Source organism: Andrena cerasifolii, chromosome 9, assembly GCF_050908995.1.
Source record: "Andrena cerasifolii isolate SP2316 chromosome 9, iyAndCera1_principal, whole genome shotgun sequence".
NCBI classification, from domain to species: Eukaryota; Metazoa; Arthropoda; class Insecta; order Hymenoptera; family Andrenidae; genus Andrena; species Andrena cerasifolii.
In genome coordinates, this window is record NC_135126.1 from 16,061,429 (window position 1) to 16,086,430 (window position 25,002).

Sequence of the window (25,002 nt, forward strand, 5' to 3'; positions counted from 1 at the left end):
TATGTATGCATGTATGTATGTATGCATGTATGTATGCCTGACCTGAAAGCAACACATCGAATCAAAACAAAATAGCAGGTAGTGCCAACTCCCCGCTACTTTTTTCAATTTTAAATTCTAATCACCGATATCTCCGATTCAACAATAGCACGCACTTGCTTTCAACACAAAACAAACAACTAATTATTGCCGTCCGAATAATTAGCCTTTCTTATTTTATATACGCTGGATCGTATGAATGTTTCTCTTCCATGTACATAGTAGTAGATCGTCGAGAACGGCTGGATGATTTTCAAGGAATCACAAACGTTTCATCCATTTTCGATTCAACTTCCCAGCGGTTCTAGTCAATGGAATGATTGTTTGACCATCGACAAAGTATAGGATAGACCTATCTCACCTTACGGGACTTTGTGTCACCACCCAAACTGTGTTACCGACTCATAACGCAAGGACTGAATTCAGCGGCCTCTGCACGAACAGTGTCCAACTCTGCAAATACTCGGAAAAGTGTTGAAATGCTGAAGGGTGTGCGTGCTTGTAGATTAGGGTGGCTCTTATTTTCGACTTTTGAATTTTCTTCGCGGCACCCCCCGGAATAGTTTCAAATAATAACAGACAAAATCTGTGTACAGTTTGAGCCCAATCGAATAATGGGAAAAGGTGCTGCTCCTGGGCCCTTGGACATTTAAATAAATATTCAACAGCTCGTAAAGTCGACTTTCTATAATTACACTCCAAGTTATTGCATAAAAAAATGGTAATTATTTACTTTAGCGATTCCGCACCGATTTTGATGAAATTTGGATATGTTGTCGGGGACACGATACTGAACAACTTTTTCGTGTACATGTTACCGTCACTCGGTCTTAGTTTCCGAGATATTTGCAAAAAACTTTGGTTGACTTATTCCAACACAACGCATTCCACTTTTCAACTTGTCTCGGGTATTAGTATTGGTTGGGGCTAGTTTCGCGCGGGGGGCGCGCGCCCGCTCGCGGGCGCGTAAACCATGGTGACGAACCGATGTGAGTCGGGGTGTTGACGGGAGCCCCCACACATCTAATAGGTGCTCTCGAAAGCACCCTCTTCCTAGCAAAAAAATTATGTTTTAGAACCAGAGACATTCTAATATCCGGCGCCGCCGAACAGAGTCGGGGTTGACGGGCATCCACAAGTTTCTGGTTGAAATCTCAAACTTACATCGATTTGTTACCACGCCCCCCCCCCCCCACTAATCTAACCCCAACCTATACTAATATCCGGGGCAAGTTGGAAAGTGGAATGTGTTGTGTCGGAATAAATCAACAGAAGTTTTTCGCAAATATCTCGGAAACTAAGGCCGAGCGACGGTAACATGGATAGGAAAAAGTTGTTCAAAATGTGGAGTTTTACAACATATCCAAATTTCATCAAAATCGGTGAGGAATCGCTAAAGTAAATAATTACCAAAAAAATATGTCAAAAAAAGTTGTAGATCCGGACGAGCATCTTTTATGTTCCATTACTTTTTCTCGTGCGACAAATAGTTTTCGAAAAAAAGTCCGAAAAACTAAAAAAAAATGTTATTTTTCAAATTTCGAAAGTATAAATCCTCGAACACTTTTTATTTATAGAGGCAAAGAAAAAAATTGTAACTTTTATTTTCGAGGACTATATTTTAAACATTTAAGGCGGGGCATATACCAAGCATGCCAAAAAGATAAAAAATTGTTTTCGTTATTTTCAGTGTCTGATATGTCATAAATGTGACCTATAAGATTTAATTTTAATTCCTACCACTCGTCCACCCTATATACCTGGTCTGTGGTTTGACCATATTTGTATTTTCTGCATTCCCGTGTGTGCTGCTCGTGTTGTAGAACCTTGTTCTGCGGAAATATTTTTACCGACGTTACGATTTTACAAAGTATAGAAAGTGGAAATCACCACTGCGACAACAGTAGCGCAATCTGTTGTACCCGCAGTGTAAATACATTTGGAAATTTGTACAATCTGTAGGAAAAAAATGTTAACGTAACTAAATATTGCGGACAATGAGTTTCGCAGTTTCATTCGATCAGGCAAGCAACGGCAAATTGAACAATTGAGAGAAACGTAAAGTAAGGGTATAGAGATTGAATATTATTCTGTGGTAACTATCATTTATGGACTGCTTACCGCAACTTCATTCATTCATTTCTTTTCCCTCCTCTTTTCCTGCTATGTAATAGGATACAATAAAAGTTAATATTCATATTTATACTGAATCTATTTCGGTCTTGCCAATTTGTTTCCCTCCTCTTTCTCATACCTCTCTCTCTCTCTCTCTCTCTCTCTCTCTCTCTCTCTCTCTCTCTCTCTCTCTCTCTCTCTCTCTCTCTCTCTCTCTCTCTCTCTCTCTCTCTCTCTCTCTCTCTCTCTCTCTCTCTCTCTCTCTCTCTTCCTCAAAAATCCCACTATCAACTTTCCCACCGAGGGGTCTCTTCCACTGATTTTTTCTATTACATCATCTCCTTCCCCAATTCCCTTACTCCCTAGGTTTTCTCTTTACAGCAATTTAATAAATGTTCTTGGAAACTGTCCTTATTACGGAGATAAAAAATGGCTGTACTTTTTGGTAGAACTCGGTTTCGTAACAAAATTATGTATGCTCTTGTATTTACAGTTTACACCACTTACTCTGTTCCCCTTTTGCTTTAAATGGCACGTACACATTGAAGATGCATTTAAGCATGTAGTGTAGTACATACAAGATGTGTTAATATGTGGAATAATAAACAAATTTTAAATATAGTGATCATACAACACATTGTATTCTTTATATCAATTTTATTCTTTGTGGAAATGTATCCATAAATATGATGGCATGCATAAATTATCTCTCAAATATTGGTTAATATTAATTACTAGTTAATGAATAAACACAATCATATTTTGGATATTTTGGATTTTCAATTACCTTACTGTCTAATTGTATCAATTTATGCTTTTATTTGCAATTAATTTGTGTATAATATGTCGTAGACTGGTTTCGGAAGGTAATCGCTACAAAAAGCTTGTATTCTTTCGTTACGCGAGACCGGTGTATACCTTCTCATTGGAAAAGTTTTCGTTACACCATCCGTTAAAGCTCTAGTTACAGGTGTTAAATCTGCTTGCAGACCTTGCGTGTATTTCTCGAGAGCTAACATTTCCTTCTGAAATAATTCTTGCCCATATTCTTTACGTGTCTGAGGTTCCAGTTGCGTCCACATGTCTCTGGCTTGTTCTAATAACACGCTGTTATCTTTTAGCCATGCATTACCAGATACATATTCACCGGTTTCAACGATAACCACATCTACTCCCCATCTTCTCATTTCTAATCTGAGACAGGCTCCCCAGGCTTCGACTGCAGCCTAATTTACATGTAGAAACTATTTTTTTACAGTTGCATTTAATTAAGGGTAGACCCCACCCTGAAGCCACTAACAAAAGACAAAGTTAGGGATTTTTTTATTGTATAAATAAAAATATAGGACTTAGATTTTTTATATAGTTTTAAAGCAATCTTTACTTTGCTAGAAAAAAATTTTTTTTTATGAAAAATTGTACAAAATGGCTTCCCGGAGCACTGCAAAAAAACTGGCCCACACTCCCAGGAATGACTGGATCATCTGAGAAGGAAATACAAAAAAGATATATAAACAGGAATATATCATCTATGACATAGTGTAGGATTTTTTGAATATTTCAATTATTCGATTTTTTGCAAGCATTTCAGTGCAAATGTTTATGTAAAAAATTAAAGCCAATTCTTCAAACTGCTATAATTTCCAAAATAATTAGAATTTTGCGAAAATCCTACGCTAATGCCCGATTTCTTGACCTCCGACTAAAGTCCCGGTCAGTGAACGACCATTTGGATGCTATCATGTGGCACTCGTCGAGCAGTTGTATGCTATCATGTGGCAGTTATGTGGAACATAACTCTAACTGGAAGATTACTGAAGGTGAAGAAATCGGCCGTAGGTCAAAGATAATATATTCCTGTTTATATATCTTTTTTGTATTTCCATCTCAGATGATACAGGGTCTGTTCCAATTCGCGCATTGAGCGCATGAAATTGGTGGCATCATACGATTCCCTAGGATTTCTCTCACATCCCACCAATACGATGCCACTTGCAGTGCACGAAGCGCGCAGGAACTGATGCAACTCCGAATTCCTGCAGTTCCTGCGCTATTGGTGGGATGTGAGAGAAATCCTAGGGAATCGTATGATGCCACCGATTTCATGCGCTCAATGCGCGAATTGGAACAGACCCCCAGTCATTCCCGAGAGTGTGGGCCAGTTTTTTTGCAGCACTCCGGGAAGCCATTTTATACAATTTTTCATAAAAAAAAAATTTCTAGCAAAATAAAGATTGCTTTAAAACTATATAAAAAAATCCAAGCCCTATATTGTTATTTATAAGAACAAAAAAATCCCTAACTTTCTCTTTTGTAAGTGGCTTCAGGGTGGGGTCCCCCCTTAAGAAAGCTATCGTTAATAATAGAAACTGATGTACCTTAACTGCGCAATAAATGCCCCGAACTGGACTCGGTATACGCGCTAGAAGACTGCCAACTAATACAATACGACCTTTCGATCGTCTAATTAGAGGTAGAAAAACCTTTAAACGAGGAAATTATCATTTTACAGTTAGTATATGTTTTACAGTAATTATTATAGTCTTCTGATAAGATCACCTGAGATAATCGAGCAACGCCAATGACATTAACGTCTATGCTGCGTTTTAATACAGAAGAAGGTACCCATTCGCATTCGCCTAAAGTCACCCAAGCGGCAGCGTGTATCAGTGCCCATAAACCTAATAATACAGAATGTATGTAATAAAGCTCGAGAGTCAGGTACGCACAATAAATAAATAACATTAATCGGTAAATGTTGACTGGAAAGTGGAATTTTGAACCTGGTGCTCCATCTGGCAAGTTTTCGTTTACGTAAAGAAACGTGGAGTGGATATCATGTTCACTAGTAACATCTAACTGTAATACGTGTAACCTGCCAGAAGCTTCTTGTTTTAATTTTTGCATCGCCTCTTCATTTTCTGCTTTGCTAGTGAATCCAGCAAAAACTGTAAATCCCTTAAAAAACGATTATGAAAGTACAGTATAAATAGATGATTTCGATTGTATGTAGTTACAGTATGTATAAAGTGCGTTTTACCAATTCGTCCAATTGTTTGCTTAAAGTGTATCCAACTCTAGAGTCGCACCCTGTGATAAGAACTGCTTTCCCTGCAGCAGTTACCTGCATCATTTATATCTCTGAATATTAACATTGTCAAACTTGTACTGGCATGTAGTGTTTGTAGCGTTAAGATTAGAACGTAAGCGCAAGTCAAAGATCTTTATTTATGCTCCCAGTCTTTGAAATAGTAGTATGCGATCAATGACACAATCGTCTGTTCTAATCGCTCAAGATTAAGGAAAAGATATATATTTTTATACGCTTGAGAACTGGTGAGAATGTTAATCTTTGGTGCTAAAGTATGTACTTATGGTTTCTTTAAAGAAATTATATAATATTCAATCCAATATAATTTTATTTAAACATACCTTCAGGTTGTGATAGAACAGCGTAGCCCCTATGGATATGACCAATAATAAGAGGAAGAGCACAAAACTAGATGTTTGTGATATACCCAACGTATTTAATACAGTTGCTAGAATGACTGCAACCGCATGGGAGAATGCAATCGGAAGAAGACATCTTTCTGCTAATTCCCACGTTTGACTGTCATCTGGTTCTTTATTTCCACTCGGTAAAGGCATTTCTGACTTGGCTTTATTAATATTTTAAATGAATTTAATCGATTCCATTCGAGTGAGATTTCAGGTTCAGCTAAGAGCCCTAACTGGGCTAACTCTGAGCCAAGTTTAAACTTAAAACAGTATCTAGTCTCATTGGTCTAAATTTAACTGCAGTGCTGTGTCTTTAGTTCAGAGATCCTAGTAAAATGCTACATACATATATCTGATGTGAATTTCAACTTTGTACTTTGTGTACTATTTTTATATAAAATTGTTCGTGTACAAATATCTGATAGGGCACATGCATTCATTCACAGTTGTTATTATGCCATACACTCGCTCGCGCACAAAATTCCTTTACATACATATAGGGTAGGTGTAACGTGGCTTTTTAACCGACTTCAAAAACGAGGAGGTAATAGATTCGACCTGTACGTATTTTTTTTTTTATATATTTGTCCCCGCATAATTCCTCAACATATGGACCGATTTGGATGATCTTTTTTTTATTCGAAAGAGGTGACCCCATCCTACACTGCATCGACATTGGTATTATTATTTTATGTACGTACGCGCATATCTCCTCAGCATGTTGTGTCAATATATATTTAAAACTAAAAAGTTAAAAATAACAAATTTTCTAAAAAATTAAAATCGACTTTAAAAAAATAAAAAATAATTTTTCTCTTATTTAATCTACGACTCTCATATTTTTTAAGTCGGTGCCAGATTTACACAGTCCAAATGATGAAGTGTCGACTAAAAAAATATGAGAGTCGTAGATTAAATAAAAGAAAATTTTTTTTTACTTTTTTAGTGCAGTTTTATTTATTTTGAAGTCGGCTTTAATTTTTATTAATTAGTATATGTATGGTGTGTTTGCATAGAAAAAAAATTTAAAAAAAAATTATATCACTTATTCTACAACTCTCATATTTTTAAGTCGGCGCCAGATTTACACAGTGCAAATGATGCGACGCTGACTTAAAAAATATGGGAGTCGTAGATTAAATGAGGGTTTAAATTATTTTTTACTTTTTAGTGCATTTTTATTTTTTTGAAGTCGGTTTTAATTTTTTTTTTAATTTTTTATTTTTTGTGGTTTTAGTTTTATATATATTGACACATGCTTAGGAGATATGCGCGTACGTATATAACAATAATAATTAGGTGATAATAGTCTTTATTATTAACCAGTACTGGCAAAGTATTGGGCCAATATTGATGCAGTGTAGAACAGGGCCTATCGCCCTCTTTTGAATAAAAAAGAGATCATCAAAATCGGTCCATATGCTGAGGAGTTATGCGGGGATAAACATAAAAAAATAAATAAATAAAAAAACATACGGGTCGAATCTGTAACCTCCTCCTTTTTTTAAGTCGGTTAAAAATGATTGGTATTGATAAATGAGCTTTAAGAAAAGGATAAACCACTAGGTGGTAGTCCAAACAGTTATAACAAAGGCTCTATTCACTTTGTTCTTTAAAAGCCTATTGAAAGCGTATTATAATATTTTATCTCATCGTCGATTTACTAAGTATATATGAAACATTAAAAAACTACGATTTGTCAAGTCTGTTATTCTACGAAAAAGATCAGAGGGGATACTTGGTGTCCCCGAATACATATAGTATAAGTGAGAAAACGGTAAATCGATGAGGAATGAACAAATTTTTCCTCGCATTTATCGAGTCCGTTACATCGAATTTCCGTTAAGGACATTGGCATTTGGTAAACAAACAATTCGCCTGGTGGGGGAAAAAAAAAATGAATATTAGAGTCGGGTGGGTTATTGATTTCTGTGCTGTGTGGTGTGGAGGATGCCATGTTGGGTGGGATTGGTGGGAATAGCATGGAGGGTGTCTCTCGGCTGCTCTCGGCAGTCGGCCGTGCCATACACAGTGCACACTGCACAGTAGTCTACAGAGAACATAAATAGGAGGGGTAGTTGCACCATTGACCCAGTGTTGAGTTGACATACGGTCAGTTCAGTCACTTGACGCGTAACTCGTCTTTTAAGGTTTCCGAGTTTTTTTTTATTCTTCCACATTAATTGTTAATAATTGTAGTAGAATCCTCGTAAGAACCAAAAACCTAATGCAATCCAAAACACTGCCTTTTCTTAATTACGTCTCAACTACGTACCTATTTAGTGTTCTAAGAATCGCTACAGAAGCTTTTGTAACGAAAATTTAATAAAAATCAACAGTGTTTAGTGTGGAGTTAGTCGCGATAGTATATTTAGTTGTTAATTCAGATTCGTAAATGCGAATCTTGGATTTGCCATTTAATTTAAAGATAAACAGCAGCATTGATGAACCAATGTGCAACGATAATCTGGCCTTGGTAGCAGTCTACTCGTCTCAAGAAACTGTACCTTTAACAACGTAAATTTAATACCTCCGATCCAACTAGAGGGGTGTAGACCTCTCGGTGAGCAGTTTTCATCTTGTTCTTCTTTGTTTGGCACTTTCAAGCAATATGTCAGAAACAACAGGAATATCGCAAGGATTGGGAAATCCGTATAAAATTGTTGATCATGCCAGGGATAAACGAAAGGGAATCACTGCTTCGTCTCTGAAAGAATTGACTAGCATCGCAAGAAATCGCTTATCTTTGCCTTTGGATGCGAAACTCACTATTGTTTTAGAACAAGATGGTAAGGCAATATTTCTGCAGCTAATATAAAAATAAATTAATGTATATTCGAGATGATGTGCTATTTCTGCTATAGGCACCGAAGTAGACGACGAGGAATATTTTGCGACCTTAGAAAGGAACGCTAGTTTAATGGTTTTACACGGAGATCAAAAGTGGGTGGCAGCAGGAAGTAGTAAAGCTGCTTCTCGTTACATTGTGGTGGACGATGTAGATAACATAGGAAGTGGATTGAGGGGAGACGAAATCAGAAGACGTCGGCCACCGATAGAACCATTAGTCTCGTCACTGCACGGGGATCCGTCGCATATATCGTTACTCGGTGGAAATGATTTAGAATTGCTCAGTGATATGGACCCAGACAGCTTAGCTGATATAGTGCCTGACAGGTATGTAAAGCCTTTGTATGTAACTAAATTTGTAATTGCAGAAGGTATAGATTGCCACATATTGAATTACTTAATTACTTTAGAATCTTCTTGGAACAATTGAAAGAGGCCTCAGGTAGATTCTTGGCTGAAAAACGACAAGCGCAAGAGTCGATGGCTCTCCTTCAGATGTATGCAAGCGGTGGAGAGATGGAGCGAGCGTAGGCCATGTGGGGGGTGGGCGCCCTCACATTGGCTAATATGTATCGAATGCGACGTCGCATATTTTATAAAGGTCGCCAACTACAACAAACTTTAATCCTTTTCTGGAATTGAGCCCATCTTCTTACCATCATACTATTCATGACAACTGAATGTCTCCATCACCTCGAATGATAAGAACCTTGAAATTCTCCTGCATAGAATTTTGATGGATGGCGAATTGCAATGGCGAAGAAACATGTATACGGAATCGATGCATTCCCAATTTCAATGGATGGACAAACGTTGTTTCTCAAGTATTTGCAAGTATCTACCGAATACGTGAATGTTTAAATTTATTAGCCAAAAAGACGTACATACATTGAAAGTTAATGCTTGTCCATATTATAAGTTAATTACTATGACGATAATATGTAGTTGTACCTTTCGTTGATAGCAACTTATTTTCTAGTCCTCCTCTGTTCAAATCAGTGGCACACAGATATGCTTTAGCGTTAACATTGATTTTGTAGAACGTGGCATAAGGGATTGCTTTACTGCAAAATGAACAGTCTTAAATACACATGCATAGTTGTAATACATGCAATTTAGCCATTAAATAATCTGAGTGTATTACATAAAGAAAATTTATATAGAAAATATCATGTCAAAGAAAACATTCCGTCACGATGTTGTCATATCAATATTAGCAGAAGGACGACACGTTTGGTTTATGAACTTTTGTACGTAGATATATTATAATTATACCAAGCTTTAGTTCAACGAAGATCGAAGAAATGTTTAAGACTGAATTTATAGAGAAAGAGTGCATCCCCATTACAATCACCAATTCATTATACACTAAATTTAGCATTGTAATAGGAGAAAACAATATCAGCCCTTTGATACCGAAGTTATGCATTTGATAAGAAAAAAAAACTGCAGAAAAAGAAGGAAATGCGCAGGTGTTTCTGAAAAGATTATGCATACGCAAAATAAGGTTTACATCATTAAATCTTTCTTTACGTATTAATTATAGGGAGACGCTAACTCCTTAATATTCTAAAAAAACCTAAAATATTGATCCAACGTTACGAAAATCTATGTAATGATGATTAATGATGATGAGAAAAAGTTAAAAGCAGTAAATTTCACGCTTATGTTTATTCTTTGCAGAAACACTAAAAACAAAATATCGTGACATTCTTTGATATATACTTTAACATCTGTATACAACAAAGTAGCGTTTACGTTTACCATCATTTGGATATTTAAAATGCAACGATCACCATAAACGTATTTGATAATGCGTAATCGAATTTCTGTATGTAATTTTTCAATGATCTTTTTTCTCTCATGCGCCGAAAGGAATATTTTATTTGAATTTTACGATGTGCTAGGAAACAGTTGATACATTTAATAGAACTGCCAATTAAAGAGAGGAACTGATGCTCAATAATATCCTACCCACTGAATCCTTTAAAAACTCCATTTCTTCTTTCTTTCTTCAGTTTTCTAGACCAGTATTATTTTTTTTTATTATTATTAGTATTATTATTTATTATTATTCATTATCATCATCTTACGTCCATTACAGATATTCTAATAACTATCTTGTATATTTACGTAAATTAGGTTTTAATGGAATGTAGAAAATTAGCATCTATGATCTGATGCAAAGCATTCGAAGCTTCCTTCGTTCGATTGCAGGCGCTACGCAATTGACAGACAGCCTCTTGAAGAATAAATTCGCTTCTGAGCAATTGTCGATTGACACCTGATAATTCTTGAACAGCAGTGCCGATCGTTCCTTCGGTCATTTGCACAAGATCTTTATCCAAAGTTTCATTGCATTCATCTATTCCATTATGAGATGTGTCAATTCAAATGTTAAGTACCATTTCTTAAACAACTTATGTGCTAGATGATATCGTTTATATAATACCTATAAAATACTCAAATTCGAATACTCGGAATGCTTTTAAATAATTGAAATTTTAGGCGAAGTGAAATGAGTCTCAGTCTGATAGAAATTAATATTACTCGAACAATTATGTTATTACCAATTTTTCTGTGTCAGAATTATTAGGTAATACTTTAGTAATAGATATATGCATATTGTACTATTATAGCGTTAATAAAACAATGTTACCGAAGAACAAACTGTTTTATTCTTTCTAAAGTAAAAGTTGAAACTTACGTAATTTTTTATGTAGCAAACTGTTATATCGTATAGAACTTTTCTTTGATTTTGGTATTTTGATGTCGGTATATGGCATGCAAGCCATAGCGTCAACCGCTCCGCTGACGCTGCTCAAACTTGTTCCATCTGATGAAGATTAAAGTAAATTACGAAGGAATGTAGCTTAAAAAATCTTCTATATCATCGTAGCAAGTAAGAATGTAAAGAGAACTTTACCATCATCAGATTCAGGAGCTTCGCCGGAAATGATAGTACCACAATAGTTGGGAGTTCGTAGAGAGGGAAATCCTATAGCCTGTGTAAATTGTAACAACTTTCTTTGCGAGGTTCTTCTTCTAAGGTAAAAGTGAATTGAATGTTATGAAAAAATATGGAAGCAACGTACACTGACAATGTTTGCGCTGTCATCGTCGGATTCTGGTGCTTCCCCAGAGACAACAACAGCTTTCAGATCCATATCGAGGTAGTAAAATTAGAATTTACAACTGAAAATTTTTATATCCCTTTTGAATGATAGCATCTCACTCCTTATACTTATATTTACTTAAATAAAGAAGATTCAAGATTGAATTCTGGGGAAATGAAGGAGACTCTATATAAGTAAAATTACATACTGAAATTCGTATCTCTATTAGATTATTCGTTATGAAAATTAGTAAAATTTTCATACGTGATTCGTGTTGGCAACATGATTTCAAATTATGTATTACGAATTACTTCGATCCACTTAACCTATAATGTTTAATTAAGATTGACATATCGCAAGAAAATCAGCGATCCGAAAACACCGATACTGTAATTATACATATAGAAAGATTGAGATCTACTTGCCACTCGTATATTCGCCAATTAATTATTTCTAACCGCAATCTTATCTTGCACAAGTGAAGTTAAACTGTGTCACCTGTTTCGGTGTCCTGTTTAACAGAAAACATTGCAGATTACTCGCCAGCGTTATTATAAAAGGATTTATTTCTTCTTTATGAATAAAATTACAAGTAGCAACGACAATAACTTGTCTATACACGAGAAAATCTGATTTATATTAATATATATACTTGTATATGTAATACTTGTTATTTACATAGTAGATATGTATCTATGTACCGTTTACACTGTAATCAAAATTAACCGCGTAAGATGTTCAATTCTTCAGGCGTAACATGCATTCTCAATTCTTTTTCACGTATTACATCTTGAACTTGTGTAAGAAGCTGAGGAGCAACTTCGGCTGCATCGATATAGATGCTTCTGGCCCAAGGACACTGCGTAACACTTTCATGATACACTTCTTCGCCTTTCTTTTCGCACAAATTATATTCTCTGAGAAGGAGCATGTACAATCTCCACAGTAATGGACAGCACCTAGTTGTAGGTACTCTGTAATATTACAAATGGCGTTACGCTTACGCCTAATGCAAAGCGTCGAGAGAAATTGATTGAATATATATACCTCGCGAGTGTTTCATGGAAATGCAGCAATTTATTTATTGCTGCATTCGTACTGACAGAATCTTTCAGCTGCCTTAACAAATGGATACGTTTACGGCACGCTAGACACATAGCAACCGCTTTCCACAAATCAAGATTGGTCTTTTGACTATTAAATTTCCATATTGGTAACTCGCTCTGTTAAATAAATATTACAATTAAAATTTTCTACGTTATAGTCTGGAGATTATTTGCCAGGATATGTTCTTATTATCTTTACCTCGATGCAAGCGAACACTGAAAGAGCAAAAAAATTATTTGGATATAAATTTAACATATCATCCAACACTCTCTTCAAAATACTTGTCTCCCGAGTCTGTTTGCAATGTAGTTGTAAAAGTGTGATTTCACTTTCATATAATATTTCCTGGAATAGACGTAGTATACATAGGGCATTAAATGCCTAATCAAATATCTAGCTTAAACCTGACGAATAGAATGTAATACCTGTATATGATGACACTCTTTGTAATGATTCAGACAATTTACAAACATGTTCATTACTTTGTAAATATCGGAATCTCGTATATACAAAAGATACGCGTAGCATGCAATCGTGTCGCACTTGAAATTGGGTAGTAAATACGTATCCTTATCATCTTCCACAGCAACTTCTTGTAAGAAGCCTTTTACGCAATTTTCCAAATATTCTTCGACAAATTGCAGTTGATTTTCAGCAACCATAGGTACCATTTGTTCAAGAACATTCAATATCCGTAGTTTATTCGTTTCTTGGTACGTATCAGAATTAAGTAATGTTTCGATAAACGTTCGATATAAGCTAAGAAGTGCTGCTCTTTCCTCTAAATTAGCAATTACAGAGGGGCAGGCACCTTGGGATTGAATTGCCGTTTCCAAAATATTCACGCAATTATCGAATTTTCCCATTTCCTTTTCTATTAATGCATATTCATTATAGAAGTGCAAGTTATTCCGGTTTTCCTCTTTTTTCAAGAATTCCTTTAACATTGTCTTTAGTTTCTTTCCCCTGCAAAAAAAAGTAGGCAATCAAGGGTGGATCCAGGGGCGGGGGGGCGATCGCCCGAATTTAATTATTTAAGCTATAGTATCAGAAATATTAAAATATAAGTTACAAGCAAATTTTAAATCTTGTAAAAGAGGGTTGAGAAATGTACTTATGTACTTTTACATCCGTCTCTGTAGGCAATGTACAATCAGCTAAAGTTACGAATTATAAACAGTGAAATAAGAAATAATCATACTTGGTGTCGTATTTTAAAGGATCGTCTTTGTGAAGAAAAATAAGCATTCTTTCAAATCTTAACCACCAAATGTATATACTAGTACGCTGCAGAGGAGGTAAATTTTCGGCGATTGTGAAAAATATTTCGCGTATGAAATCCAAGTATGACTCTTGTGCAGGATGAAACGTGAGATATTGAGGACCTGACGTTAAACGACCTTCGAGTATACCGGTCAATAACTCCTTCCTTTCGTTATGACTAGTCATTTCACCCACCGCCGGATAAGCGAAAGGAAGTAACACTTCGGAAGTTTCTACTCCCCATTGAAATTCTTTTAAGGATAACACCTGTAAATAAACAGGGCATGAAATAGGATATAATTATTTTCTAGTTAGAATGAATAATTTGTTTAAATGTAGCGTATCTTGTTATACTACTTGTAACGTGTGGTCTCGAGTAGGTAAAAGTGGTATTTTCAGTAAAAGTAACGCATGAATCGCCATTCGGAAATTCAAATTTCGTGAAAGTATTGGATGCACAAAATCCGCAACATCATCCGGTAGGACGAATCTTCGAGAATCACCAACTAATTCTAATTCATCTCTGCTGACGCTGATCCAATGACAATTTTCTCTCAATGATTCTGTTCTTTGCCACAATTGATTGAGCGGTAATCTTGACATTAGTATTACTTCTTCCATTCCAACTTTAAATTAATATAAATATTAATATTGCCAATGGTAATGTTGCTTTTTATCTGCTACTAATTACTACGCTATTTACTTAGTTTCTTCTCATCTATCGTTCTTTGAAAAGATAGGCTTTCCTTGCTTAAACTAAGGTTCAGAGTGAGATTCAAACGTATCGTTTCCCACATTTGTTCCCAAAGTCCAGTATGCCTCAGAAACGTTAGACACCAGTGCAGCATCTCTACATTGTTAAGCTAGATATTATCATGTAAATTGGTTTAATGGAGAGTTAAGGATAATTTATAAATTTCTTACATACCTAATAATCGTTCGTCATACATACGCGGGTTTGTCCTGGCTTTATGTTTTAAAATACAAAAGCATTTGGAATATAAATCTAAAACTTTCGGTACTGTACACATTGCTACCGAAGCTTGTACAGTCATGATAAACTCTTGCCATAAAATAGTGTTTCCAGAGTCCTTGTTAACTAATGTTTCAAGCTGTTTCGAAAATTCGTCGGCAGGCAAGAGTTCTCCCATAAAAGACAATTTTAATCTTAATAACTCCATAGAATCTGAATTTTTCTCTATAGCTTTTTCAACTATTGATAATTTTTTTAATGTTGTTGCTCGATGCACATCTTTCATGGTTCTATATTTTTGAAAGTACTCTAATGTATCCTGTAAGTAAGATGTACTTTATGTAAGAAATATTAATATCGTCTTTTTTACTTGACACATACAGAGAACGTAATACATGCAGGGTGGAAGGGAATTATAATAACGAGCAGAAATATGGGCAAAGGAGGATTTGAATTTAGATGTCAAATGTGCCAAGTAGAAAGAAAATTAGGCCCATGGTAATTGTTGCGAAGAATATTGTAGAGGTAAGGCTTAGGCTTATTAACAACACTTAGGAAGCATGACTCGCTACCTGAAATTCTATATATTCGACCCATAATTTAATGTTATTTGGATCGTCGGTTAATTTCTGGTTATGTTCTTTAATTCTGTTTCTCTGCAGTTGTTCAAAATTAGTGCTCCACGAAGGGGTGTCTTCATCTTCCTTAGCCGAATTGGTAGCAGTTTCTCTTGTAATAATATTGTCTCTTTTCTTTTTGCTGTCTATGGAATCAATATTTCTTACGTAATACCTTTCACAGGTGCCTCTCTTTGGTTGCTTGTACAAAACAAAACCAAGGGAATGTGTTTTAACGTCGTAATGTGGTCTTACTCTGGAGCAGAGCGTATTTACAGTGGCATTTCCCTTGTCTCTAAATTTGTCTTCGAAATACACATTTTCCACTTCTTGTTTGTATTCCGGTTTTGCCAGTGCTTTGCGTGCATATTTTCTTTTCTCCTTCTCTCGTCTTCTCGTATGTCTGGATCTTTTCCTTTCCACCGGTATGGGTCTCTCTCCGCTTAACAAAGGAGTATCACGCGATACCTGCTCATTCGGGCAAGGAATTTCGCTTACAATTTCATCCGAAGATTCTGAAGAGTGACAAGCAAGTTTATTAGACGAAATTCGTTCTAGGTAACTAGAATTGGATAGCCAACTGGTCGGTTCATCTCCTGCAGTCGAGGATTTAGCTTTCTCAATGGAATACGCCGGAAATAAAGACATGTTTCCTTCAATTTCCGTTGCTAACGTATAGCCGTATACAAATAATAAGGTGCTGTCTATTATATTGTACAGGTAACGTGCAACGAATGCATGTTAACATAACATCAACGTATTATCAATTCCATAACCTCATATAAAGCAAACTGGACCAAACTGACCTCAACTCACCCCAACTGACCCTGATAACTGAAAAGATACGCAACTGCATGCAATATGCAACAAAAATATGACAAAATGAACCGAAAGGCAAAACAGGCTGTTTTGCGTTTTGTATTCTGGTAAATTCTGGTTTCCGTATGCCAGGGGCAACTCTGTTTACTAGTGTCGTCACTAGACGGCGACATGGAATGCAAATGGATCCCCCATATTCTGCCAGCACATTCCTAAAGGGACCAAAGATCAAAGAACTGTCAATCATTGACAACTTTCTTAAAATTAACGATCTTTGTATATAATTATAGTTGTAAGACTAGGTAATGAAGTGTGTATTAGAGATGTAGCTAAGCTAGTTTTAGATTGACATAAGACTGTCCGGAAACTAATAGACTTTGGAAAAACTGTATAGAGATGCTGTACTAACTTTATATTTGTAAATTTCTATGTAACTATGCTGCTAGTACCTGAAGGAAGCCACATATAGGCCTGTGCCAGGCCTGACATGTTCTTAAAAAAAAAAAAAATCCAATTTAACAATAGGGGCAGCTTATTGTTAGTTAATTAGTGTGTCATTAGATGGCAAGACGGAGTTGCGCCACGAGTTGTAAATTTCGCGGGGGCATTACGCGCAGACCATCACCATGTCGCGGTTGGGGTGTGAAAGAACACCAAAGAACGCTGATTGTAGGAAATTAATGAAAATGTTGAATGAGGAAAGCTGTCATTGTCAAAAAAAAGAGATGACTTCGAGATAACAGTGACTACTACTTCGTTCTTCGGAGGTGTTGCACGGTAGGTAGTAATCACTGTAATCAGTACAGACTGACTATGTCCAGTGATTGGCCAGGAAGAAGCACTCGCAAAATTGATAGGAGTTATCGTGATAATAGGTTTTGACAAGCGTGACAAGCTCAGGGACATCAAGTTGCGTCAAGTGGACGTCAGGGAACGACGATTGTTTTCATTGTTTCGAGGATAAATAGGTAACCGCAACGCGTAGCAGAGTAATAACGAAAGTTCTGGATAAGTAAGTTATAAGTAAGGAGGCAACCTCCATCTTGAGAAAACATCTATTATATAACACTTTTTATCACTATTTCTACCGGAAACTAAAAAATTTCCTATCAAACGTAGACGTTACATGTACCACGAATCTTCCTTAAATGTTTCGCAAGATTAATATTAAATCAGCCATTGGCGCTGTGTATTCGTCTACGGAAACATCCGTTGCGTCGAATACGTCATCTCGAGTAGGTGTTCTTTCGTATTTGCTGCATATTGGCATGAAAAGCAATATTTAAGAAACATAAACACTCTACGCACATATTTATTGCAGGTGCAAAAGTTTAAGAAGTTACTAAATGAAAGCAGTAGCAATGACGTGCTCACAGATTCTTTTGGACGGCATCATACTTATTTACGCATTTCAGTCACTGAACGTTGTAATCTTCGATGTAAGCAATCGCCACGGACCTTTTACAATGTTAAGTAGGTAAATTTCTTAAATGTTCTGTCCTTTAGGTTTGTACTGTATGCCATCGGAAGGAGTTAAGTTGACAAAAAGCGATGGTATTTTAAGAACAGATGAAATAATGAAGATAGCCGAATTATTTGTGAAAGAGGGTGTACATAAAATACGTTTAACGGGTGGTGAACCAACCGTACGAAAGGATATCGCCGATATTATTGGTAAATACTTCTATATCTAGCAAAAAATGCATTTTAGTACGATAAAAATTTATTACCACAGCTGGTCTGAAGCAACTGCCTGGTTTGAGGCAAGTTGCGATTACCACCAATGGTTTAACATTAATCCGCCAATTACCAGCTCTCCAACGGGCAGGATTGGACGCGATAAACATTTCGTTGGATACATTAAGAGAAGATCGTTTCGAGCGGTTCACCCGTAGGAAAGGTTGGTCAAGAGTCATGGGTGCGATAGATCTAGCCATTCAACTAGGTTATAATCCAGTAAAGGTGAGAAGATGTGAAAAGGATAGTGAAATTCGTAGGAATAAAGGAACGACGCGTTATTCATTTTAAAGGTGAACTGCGTGGTAATGAAAGGTTTTAACGACGACGAGTTAAGTGATTTTGTTGGCTTAACGAAAGATCGTCCAGTTGACGTACGCTTCATCGAATATATGCCTTTCCAAGGGAACGAGTGGAAGGAGAATAAAATGATTTCCTTCGACCGGATGAAGAAAATGATTAGAGAGTTATATCCTGACCTGCAGCGTTTTTCGAACGAGTACAACGATACGTCGAAAGTGCGTAGTAATTGAGAATGTACTTATACAATAACGCAATAAAATTTTGTTTGCTTGCGTGTCACTAAGAAAATGCTATCCCTTTGTAATATAGGCATATCGTGTCCCCGGATTTGCAGGGCAAATCGGATTTATTACGTCAATGAGTCAGCACTTTTGTAGCTCGTGTAATCGGTTGAGAATAACGGCAGATGGAAATTTGAAGGTCTGCTTGTTCGAGGGCAAAGGAGAAGTATCTCTTCGAGATGCTTTGCGCAATGGAGCATCCGACGATGATTTGAGAGAAATGATCGGCATCGCGGTACGACGTAAAAAGAAACAGCATGCAGGTATGTTTTATCTCCGATGCGCAAGCACGTATCGTAGAAGATTATCTTGCATTTAAAACCACACGCACACGATCACATCCCTTTGAAGCGATAACGTTTACATGTTCCTGATAATGCGTATGTTTCAGGAATGTTCAATCTATCCCAGCTGGAAAATAGGCCAATGATACTGATCGGTGGTTAATATAAAATGTAAAGTATTGCTTGCTCGAAATTGCGTAGAAACGTTATCGCTTAATCTACTTTCTGCCACTAACGAATAGTTTCGTTTCAATAATCTAAATTTTATTACTTGTGCTTGCAGCTGGAAAGAAACGAATACTTGCCGGAGGTGATAAAGATTGGCGAAAGAGCGCGCGAAATGCGTACGTAACGCGCGTGACTCCACGGTTTAAGAATTCTGCGAGCATTAGAAGATTCTCCTCGTTGTCGCACGTGGATAAAAGTGGCAAAGCGAGCATGGTAGATGTCGGCTCGAAAAGCGAAACTAAACGCGTCGCGACAGCCAGAGGAATCGTGCAGGTCGATTCGATTATAAGTAAATTAATAGCTGAGAACAACGTGAAAAAGGGAGATGTGTTCTCCGTAGCGCAATTAGCAGGTATCATGGCAGCGAAACGTACTTGCGATTTGATACCGTTGTGTCATCCACTTTCGTTATCTTACGTGAACGTACAGCTACGCCTAGAGCCAGAGTCTCATCGAATAGAGATCACTGGAGAAGTCAGGTGTACCGGTAAAACCGGAGTTGAAATGGAAGCTTTAACGGCCGTGAGTATCGCGGCATTAACCATTTATGATATGTGTAAATACGCGGCTTCCCCCAAGTCCATGAGAATTACCGATATAGAATTAGTTTCAAAAACTGGTGGTACAAAAGGAGATTTTTTAAGAAATTAAACAAACTCTTGCTTCATTCCAGTAGCGATACGTCGGCGTTGTATTATTCAACTTGAAAAGCTTTGGGTGCTACCGCTGTCTCAACGCATAATCGTTACAGCGTACAAAGTTTCTCACATTTTATACTATAATAAATCTAAAATAGTAACTATTTATAAGACCAGCGGAAGTAGGAACGTTAGATTCGTACAAATTTACGTATCTCCTATGCTTGGAGGTGACGTTTGAAGTTTATTTTTTCTACCTACCGTTTACAATCACTTTATGCAAACGTTTTCCTACACAATTTATACACGTTGCGATAGTTATCCTATACATATATCATGTAGATAGAAATTGTTAAAATATTGTGTATTTGAATATATTATTTTTGAACCTACAATATGATTTAGATTATTTGAACCCTTCCGATCGAGCAGCTGAGTACCTACAGGTACCAGATACGGGTGTTACGAAGATAAGAATATCTTGGTTCTTACCAAGAGCGAGCTGTCGGCGCGGCGCGGCGCGGCGCGGCGCGGTGCGGCGCAATCGCAAATATCGAGAGGGAGGATCGCGACTCGTGAGGCGCCACTGCGTCCTGATTTGGTCGTTTTCCTTTCATCTCCAACAGGAGGTGCCTTTCAGTATTCGGAACGCTATCGAAGCGCACTGTTTTCGGAGTTGTTTCTTTATCGTTTCTTTTCGTTGTTCGATCGAGCGCCAAAGCGTTGCCGGAGCACGTTGCAGGATTTCCACGATTACAAGAGTGATGAAAGTAATCCCTGGGGATGCGTAACTTTCATTAAAGCACAAGTTTATGTTTGGATCGGAAATGGATCCTCGTTGAAGGTGCCGCGTCGCACAACGCGTCCTTTTATTTTTATCCAAGATTCGGTTGCGTGTCAATGATCGGGATCGTTGCCACGGAATTTTTGGAAAATGTATAGCGTCGCTCCTTTAAACTTTGTGGGTGGAAATTCGTTTGGTTTGTTCCCGGAGAAAGGATCGACTACACGTGTATCTCGAAGGAAGTGTTCGACAGATGGAGGACGAGGAATGATAATCGTGAAGGGATGATGCCGGGGTGAAACTGCCAACAGATTTTCGAGAGCTCGGAGAATTTCGAAGGCAAGCATAAGGGTGGTGATTGAAGATGAAAGAGTTTGGCACGTAAAAAGAAAGAATGGCACCGTTCCACGGCATGGCCCTTCTACTCTTTGGAATCGGGTACCTGTTACACGCCGAACCGTCATCCGGTCACTGGAATCTAGGTAGAACCACAGCCCTGTTGCTATCGCGAATACGCGACTGCTTATTTACGAATAAAGCAGGATCCAACACGATCGGTTCAATCACTTTCGCCTTTTAATTATTTAAACTTGCCGTTTGTGCCGCCTACTGCGTACGAGATTTCGGAAACTCTTCGAACTCATAAATTCGCGGACGATATTTTGCCGTGCTCGATGAAAATATGTAGGGTAGGTAGGTCGATTTAACTTGACGCGCTATCCTTGGATCGTTTCGCTTGGTTTTTCTTTCGCTTTTCTTCGCGCCGTTGAAAAACCTGGATAGGTACCATAGTTACAGGTTTCTCCGATGGGTGAATTTCAGCGGTACAACGCGTCGACGAGGAAAAGCTCGATAAAGGGGAACGCTCGCATCGAGGGACGAAGAGGACGTACTTTTATAAAGATACGGCCCAAAAAGTGACCGCCGTCGTGGGGCAATCTGTCGTGCTGTTGTGCCGGGTTAAGAACTTGGGGAACAGAACCGTGAGTTTGCAATTTCCTTGGAAACTTCCACACGATTCCGAATCGAATACCTTCGTAAGCGGGCGATTTGGTCGAGATTAAAATTTCGCCACGCTGTACACCGCGCAAAGTATGGCACTGGGGTGGCTTTTATTTTCGACTATTCAATTTTCTTCGCAGTAGAAAAGTATAATAACAGAAAAAATCTGTGTAAAGTTTGAGCCCGATCGGATAACGGGGGAAAGGTGCCGCCCCTGGGCCCTTGGACATTTAAATAATTATTCAACAGCTCGCAAAGTCGATTTTCTATAATATCCAGCCCAAGTTATTGATTAAATAAAAAAAGTCCGAAAAACTAAAAAAATTCATTGTTATTTTTCAAATTTTAAAACTTTAAATCTCTCCCGAACACTTTTTATTTATAAAGGCGAAGAAGAAAAAAATTGTAACTTTTATTTTCGAGGACTATATTTTAAACATTTAAGGCGGGGCATATGCCGAGATATGCCAAAAAGATAACAAAATTTCTTTTCCATATTTTCAGTGTATGATATGTCTGTTTCATGAATGTTTTCTGAAAATTTTGGACCGAAATTCGCAAAAATGTCTGAATAGGGTGACCTGTCCAGTGAATGAACACTTGATTTCATACTTTACTAGTCTTATAAGATCGTAATTATGCGTAGTCCACTTTTGCCAGTGGTTGAACGGCCGCTAGGACAACTATTGAATAAAAAAGAAAACCGCTTTTGCGAGACGCCTGTGGGTGTCCACTCTAAATTACGGTGTAAGCGTTAATTTTTCGTATTACACGAGCAACGTTCATTCACTGGGCAGATCACCCTACCCCATTTCTGACGTATATATCTTCGTTATTTTTGCAAATTTCGGTTCCCAATTTTCAGGGAAACAAACATGTCTTTATCTTGTAAAATTTGAAAAATAAAAATTGTTTTTTTAATTCTTTGGAATTTTTTTCGAAAACCGTTTGTCACACGAGAAAAAGTAATAGGTAGAACATAAAAAATGTTCCTTGTCTAGATCTACAACTTTTGTTTGACATATTTTTTTATGTAATCAATAACTTGGAGATTTTTTAGCCACCCCGGGGATCACTGTGTTTCACGAGTGTTTTTGCCAGATTCCTTTCATGCGCTACACTACCTACCGACTACTACTCGTACGTAGATAGTTTATCGCCACGTCGAGGCGCAGTCGATTTGTTGTCTAGGATACTTGGACGGTGTGGAGCGTTTTCACCGGCTGATTTGTAATTCGTAATTCCGCGTGTGAAGAATACTGCGCAAGTGACGCGGAATTTGTAGCAGGTGTCTTGGATCCGAAAAAGGGACCTACACATCTTAACGTCCATGTCTGTGACTTACACGAGCGACGCAAGATTTACGATAGTCGGCGATCCGAAGAACGACGACTGGAATCTGCGAATAGATTTCGTGCAACCACGGGATGCCGGCATTTACGAGTGTCAAGTTAATACAGAGCCTAAGATATATAGGGCGGTTACATTGAAAGTTTTGGGTGAGTTTCTGTCGGTTTGGGCCTCGGTAATCTGCAAGCAGCGAGTTTACGTAGATTTTCCACGAAGAATCGGTTGATCGGGCTGCGAGTGCAATTTAGTTATTCCACTTTTTCATAACGTAAGCGTTCGTTGCAACAAGTATGTACGCGAACACAGCTACTTATCTCGCTTTTCCGACTTATCTCACTTATCCCACTTATCCTACTTGCAAACTAAAGTAATTAAACTGCAAGGTACGCAAGCGCGTCTTCTTGGTTCGTGCCGAACTTGTCGAATCGGTCGAATAACAAGTCTGTCTGGACTAAAGTCACTAAAGGACAGTGTTCCGTTTTGCTTGTGCCGAAATAGACGTGCAAGCACAGATCACGGGCCACGGGGAAGTGTACGTGAAGAGGGGTAGTACGATCAGTCTGACTTGTATCGTGGACGCGCAAGATATTCCTCCGAGCAACGTGACGTGGTACCATGCCGGTGTGATGATCGATTTCGACGGTCCAAGGTGCGTTTTGCCTTGCATTTCTCCGTCTCTCTAGGTCCGCAACATCCAGCCTTCTTTCCGCGGAAACCCAACCGTTTCCGTAATAATAATAATGCGATTTTGTGGTTGACAGGGGTGGCGTTTCCCTGGAAACGGAGAAAGGCAAGAACGGCACTACCAGCAAGCTGTTAATAACGCGTGCACTGCTCAACGACAGTGGCAATTACACGTGCGTTTCGAGCAAAGTCGCTCCGGCCAGCGTGATGGTTCACGTGTTGAATGGTGAGCGCTTGGAGCAAAAACCGCGAGTGCAAATTTTCCCTGGCAGCTGCCGATCGGACCGTCAAGCAAGTTTCTTTTCAGGCGAACATCCTGCGGCGATGCAGCACGGTGGTACCGGTAACGTCAACAGGAGAGCCATCTTATTCAGCCTGATCCTGCTGCTGGTGGACACGATGTTTCGGTGAGCGACGCTGCCGCGCCGTTTACAGGAGAAGCGGATGCGTGATTTACGAGCCTGGACGTTTATCGCGTGCACTGAATTTTCTACGAATCCAGAACCCGCGGTAACTCACACCCGTAATATTTTACTATTCAGAGGGCTGCCCCGTTATCGCGCGTCCACCCTCGCTGCCCTCTTTCGATGTCGTCGTCAGACCTTTGCGTCCATTCGATACCTCGACGAATCGAGCCACGTGAATCGGGTAAATCGGCTAATTCGTCGGTGGTACGTAGGTAATTTTAATCGGATTATCGGTATTACGGGGATACTGCTTATTTTATGCAAATTCCAAAGGAAACGGACAGACGAACGGTTCGTCCTCCTCATCTCCTTGGGTTCGATGCGTGCTCCTCTGACCACGATCAACCGAATACCCGCTTCGAAATTCAACACGCGACAGACGATTTACCGTCTTCCGTCTGATTAACTATTCAAAGATCGTGCTGTTGCGAGTGATTCGCTTCTACGCGGCCCGGTATAGGTACAAGTTATTTTTTCTGCCGCCAAACAAGTACTTTTTCATTTCCCTCTGTAGTAATACGCTCGCGTGTTGACTCTGTAAACTTATGCCACCGAAACAGTCGATGAATCTTAGCAGCCAGCGAATCGGAGAAGTACCTATTTGTAACTTTCCAACGGACGAACAACTTTGCGACTAACTTACTGTATAAGTAGTCCGTAAAGTGTAAACCATCCAAGCGTTTGCAGACACGTAAAAATTCTTGTAACTCGATAACGGGCTCAAGTTGAATATACATAAGTTTACAAAAACTTATTCCATTACTTATGACTTATACCTTGAATCCAACCTTTTTAATAAATCCTACGCTTTGCGAAATATCCTGGAAAAGCATTTTCGCGGTAAATC

General features: G+C 38.1%; 6 protein-coding genes across 17 annotated transcripts; 3 read left to right on the top strand and 3 right to left on the bottom strand.

The window, feature by feature from the left end:
* Nucleotides 1-1,990: 1,990 nt before the first annotated feature.
* LOC143373167 (DNA fragmentation factor subunit alpha) lies at nucleotides 1,991-10,454 on the top strand. 5 transcript variants are annotated; one of them, XM_076820128.1, is made up of 4 exons: nucleotides 1,991-2,102; nucleotides 8,260-8,441; nucleotides 8,517-8,829; nucleotides 8,913-10,454. In XM_076820128.1, exons 2-4 carry the CDS (start codon nucleotides 8,264-8,266, stop codon nucleotides 9,031-9,033), a joined length of 612 nt encoding a protein of 203 aa, XP_076676243.1. In that variant the 5' UTR covers nucleotides 1,991-2,102; nucleotides 8,260-8,263; the 3' UTR covers nucleotides 9,034-10,454. The 5 variants fall into 5 exon arrangements, with proteins under 5 accessions (XP_076676243.1, XP_076676241.1, XP_076676238.1 ...); XM_076820126.1 differs by lacking the exon at nucleotides 1,991-2,102 and adding an exon at nucleotides 5,652-5,792; XM_076820123.1 differs by lacking the exon at nucleotides 1,991-2,102 and adding an exon at nucleotides 5,654-5,792 and having other exon boundaries at nucleotides 8,081-8,441.
* Nucleotides 2,954-5,802, bottom strand: LOC143373163 (D-beta-hydroxybutyrate dehydrogenase, mitochondrial). Of its 2 annotated transcripts, XM_076820117.1 has the most exons (6): nucleotides 5,587-5,802; nucleotides 5,195-5,278; nucleotides 4,938-5,112; nucleotides 4,714-4,835; nucleotides 4,533-4,637; nucleotides 2,954-3,380 (listed from the first exon to the last, which is right to left on the bottom strand). In XM_076820117.1, the coding sequence occupies exons 1-6, from the start codon at nucleotides 5,800-5,802 to the stop codon at nucleotides 2,982-2,984; spliced, it is 1,101 nt and encodes a 366-aa protein (XP_076676232.1). In that variant the 3' UTR covers nucleotides 2,954-2,981. The 2 variants fall into 2 exon arrangements, with proteins under 2 accessions (XP_076676232.1, XP_076676233.1); XM_076820118.1 differs by lacking the exon at nucleotides 5,195-5,278.
* Nucleotides 9,349-12,108, bottom strand: LOC143373168 (uncharacterized). 3 transcript variants are annotated; one of them, XM_076820129.1, is made up of 5 exons: nucleotides 12,040-12,108; nucleotides 11,598-11,697; nucleotides 11,429-11,507; nucleotides 11,210-11,338; nucleotides 9,349-10,867 (listed from the first exon to the last, which is right to left on the bottom strand). In XM_076820129.1, exons 2-5 carry the CDS (start codon nucleotides 11,667-11,669, stop codon nucleotides 10,641-10,643), a joined length of 507 nt encoding a protein of 168 aa, XP_076676244.1. In that variant the 5' UTR covers nucleotides 11,670-11,697; nucleotides 12,040-12,108; the 3' UTR covers nucleotides 9,349-10,640. The 3 variants fall into 3 exon arrangements, with proteins under 3 accessions (XP_076676244.1, XP_076676245.1, XP_076676246.1); XM_076820130.1 differs by having other exon boundaries at nucleotides 12,044-12,090; XM_076820131.1 differs by lacking the exon at nucleotides 12,040-12,108 and adding an exon at nucleotides 11,827-11,845.
* LOC143373157 (nuclear exosome regulator NRDE2) lies at nucleotides 12,044-16,522 on the bottom strand. 2 transcript variants are annotated; one of them, XM_076820104.1, is made up of 10 exons: nucleotides 15,534-16,522; nucleotides 14,917-15,280; nucleotides 14,692-14,838; nucleotides 14,346-14,614; nucleotides 13,927-14,255; nucleotides 13,151-13,691; nucleotides 12,924-13,070; nucleotides 12,666-12,841; nucleotides 12,320-12,592; nucleotides 12,044-12,129 (listed from the first exon to the last, which is right to left on the bottom strand). In XM_076820104.1, the coding sequence occupies exons 1-9, from the start codon at nucleotides 16,224-16,226 to the stop codon at nucleotides 12,340-12,342; spliced, it is 2,919 nt and encodes a 972-aa protein (XP_076676219.1). In that variant the 5' UTR covers nucleotides 16,227-16,522; the 3' UTR covers nucleotides 12,044-12,129; nucleotides 12,320-12,339. The 2 variants fall into 2 exon arrangements, with proteins under 2 accessions (XP_076676219.1, XP_076676218.1); XM_076820103.1 differs by lacking the exon at nucleotides 12,044-12,129 and having other exon boundaries at nucleotides 12,252-12,592.
* Nucleotides 16,523-17,205: 683 nt separating this feature from the next.
* Nucleotides 17,206-20,263, top strand: Mocs1 (Molybdenum cofactor synthesis 1). 2 transcript variants are annotated; one of them, XM_076820107.1, is made up of 9 exons: nucleotides 17,206-17,409; nucleotides 17,517-17,632; nucleotides 17,719-17,836; nucleotides 17,904-18,071; nucleotides 18,133-18,359; nucleotides 18,428-18,652; nucleotides 18,747-18,981; nucleotides 19,110-19,160; nucleotides 19,286-20,263. In XM_076820107.1, exons 2-9 carry the CDS (start codon nucleotides 17,546-17,548, stop codon nucleotides 19,879-19,881), a joined length of 1,707 nt encoding a protein of 568 aa, XP_076676222.1. In that variant the 5' UTR covers nucleotides 17,206-17,409; nucleotides 17,517-17,545; the 3' UTR covers nucleotides 19,882-20,263. The 2 variants fall into 2 exon arrangements, with proteins under 2 accessions (XP_076676222.1, XP_076676223.1); XM_076820108.1 differs by having other exon boundaries at nucleotides 17,207-17,409; nucleotides 19,110-19,173; nucleotides 19,286-19,424.
* Nucleotides 20,264-20,425: 162 nt separating this feature from the next.
* LOC143373164 (junctional adhesion molecule B) lies at nucleotides 20,426-24,819 on the top strand. 3 transcript variants are annotated; one of them, XM_076820120.1, is made up of 7 exons: nucleotides 20,426-20,829; nucleotides 20,906-21,134; nucleotides 21,475-21,635; nucleotides 22,940-23,153; nucleotides 23,503-23,653; nucleotides 23,766-23,914; nucleotides 23,996-24,818. In XM_076820120.1, exons 2-7 carry the CDS (start codon nucleotides 21,047-21,049, stop codon nucleotides 24,097-24,099), a joined length of 867 nt encoding a protein of 288 aa, XP_076676235.1. In that variant the 5' UTR covers nucleotides 20,426-20,829; nucleotides 20,906-21,046; the 3' UTR covers nucleotides 24,100-24,818. The 3 variants fall into 3 exon arrangements, with proteins under 3 accessions (XP_076676235.1, XP_076676236.1, XP_076676234.1); XM_076820121.1 differs by having other exon boundaries at nucleotides 20,426-21,134; nucleotides 22,943-23,153; nucleotides 23,996-24,819; XM_076820119.1 differs by having other exon boundaries at nucleotides 20,427-21,134.
* Nucleotides 24,820-25,002: the final 183 nt, after the last annotated feature.

Excerpts from the sequence above, each read along its gene's own strand:
- LOC143373163 (XM_076820117.1), bottom strand. The coding sequence starts at position 5,802 with ATGCCTTTACCGAGTGGAAATAAAGAACCAGATGACAGTCAAACGTGG. Across the intron at positions 5,279-5,586 it reads TGTTCTATCACAACCTGAAG|GTAACTGCTGCAGGGAAAGC; the intron begins GTATGTTTAAAT and ends TAAATGATGCAG. Across the intron at positions 5,113-5,194 it reads GCAAACAATTGGACGAATTG|GGATTTACAGTTTTTGCTGG; the intron begins GTAAAACGCACT and ends TCGTTTTTTAAG.
- LOC143373167 (XM_076820128.1), top strand. The coding sequence starts at position 8,264 with ATGTCAGAAACAACAGGAATATCGCAAGGATTGGGAAATCCGTATAAA. Across the intron at positions 8,442-8,516 it reads TATTGTTTTAGAACAAGATG|GCACCGAAGTAGACGACGAG; the intron begins GTAAGGCAATAT and ends TTTCTGCTATAG. Across the intron at positions 8,830-8,912 it reads GCTGATATAGTGCCTGACAG|AATCTTCTTGGAACAATTGA; the intron begins GTATGTAAAGCC and ends TAATTACTTTAG.
- LOC143373168 (XM_076820129.1), bottom strand. The coding sequence starts at position 11,669 with ATGGATCTGAAAGCTGTTGTTGTCTCTGGGGAAGCACCAGAATCCGAC. Across the intron at positions 11,508-11,597 it reads ACAGCGCAAACATTGTCAGT|GCTATAGGATTTCCCTCTCT; the intron begins GTACGTTGCTTC and ends CAATTTACACAG. Across the intron at positions 10,868-11,209 it reads TTTGCTACATAAAAAATTAC|ATGAATGCAATGAAACTTTG; the intron begins GTAAGTTTCAAC and ends ATAATGGAATAG.
- LOC143373157 (XM_076820104.1), bottom strand. The coding sequence starts at position 16,226 with ATGTCTTTATTTCCGGCGTATTCCATTGAGAAAGCTAAATCCTCGACT. Across the intron at positions 14,256-14,345 it reads CTCGAGACCACACGTTACAA|GTGTTATCCTTAAAAGAATT; the intron begins GTAGTATAACAA and ends GTTTATTTACAG. Across the intron at positions 13,071-13,150 it reads AAGAGTGTCATCATATACAG|GAAATATTATATGAAAGTGA; the intron begins GTATTACATTCT and ends CGTCTATTCCAG.
- Mocs1 (XM_076820107.1), top strand. The coding sequence starts at position 17,546 with ATGTTTCGCAAGATTAATATTAAATCAGCCATTGGCGCTGTGTATTCG. Across the intron at positions 17,837-17,903 it reads TGAACGTTGTAATCTTCGAT|GTTTGTACTGTATGCCATCG; the intron begins GTAAGCAATCGC and ends TCTGTCCTTTAG. Across the intron at positions 18,072-18,132 it reads GGATATCGCCGATATTATTG|CTGGTCTGAAGCAACTGCCT; the intron begins GTAAATACTTCT and ends TTATTACCACAG.
- LOC143373164 (XM_076820120.1), top strand. The coding sequence starts at position 21,047 with ATGGCACCGTTCCACGGCATGGCCCTTCTACTCTTTGGAATCGGGTAC. Across the intron at positions 21,135-21,474 it reads ATCCGGTCACTGGAATCTAG|CGGTACAACGCGTCGACGAG; the intron begins GTAGAACCACAG and ends GGTGAATTTCAG. Across the intron at positions 23,915-23,995 it reads GATGGTTCACGTGTTGAATG|GCGAACATCCTGCGGCGATG; the intron begins GTGAGCGCTTGG and ends GTTTCTTTTCAG.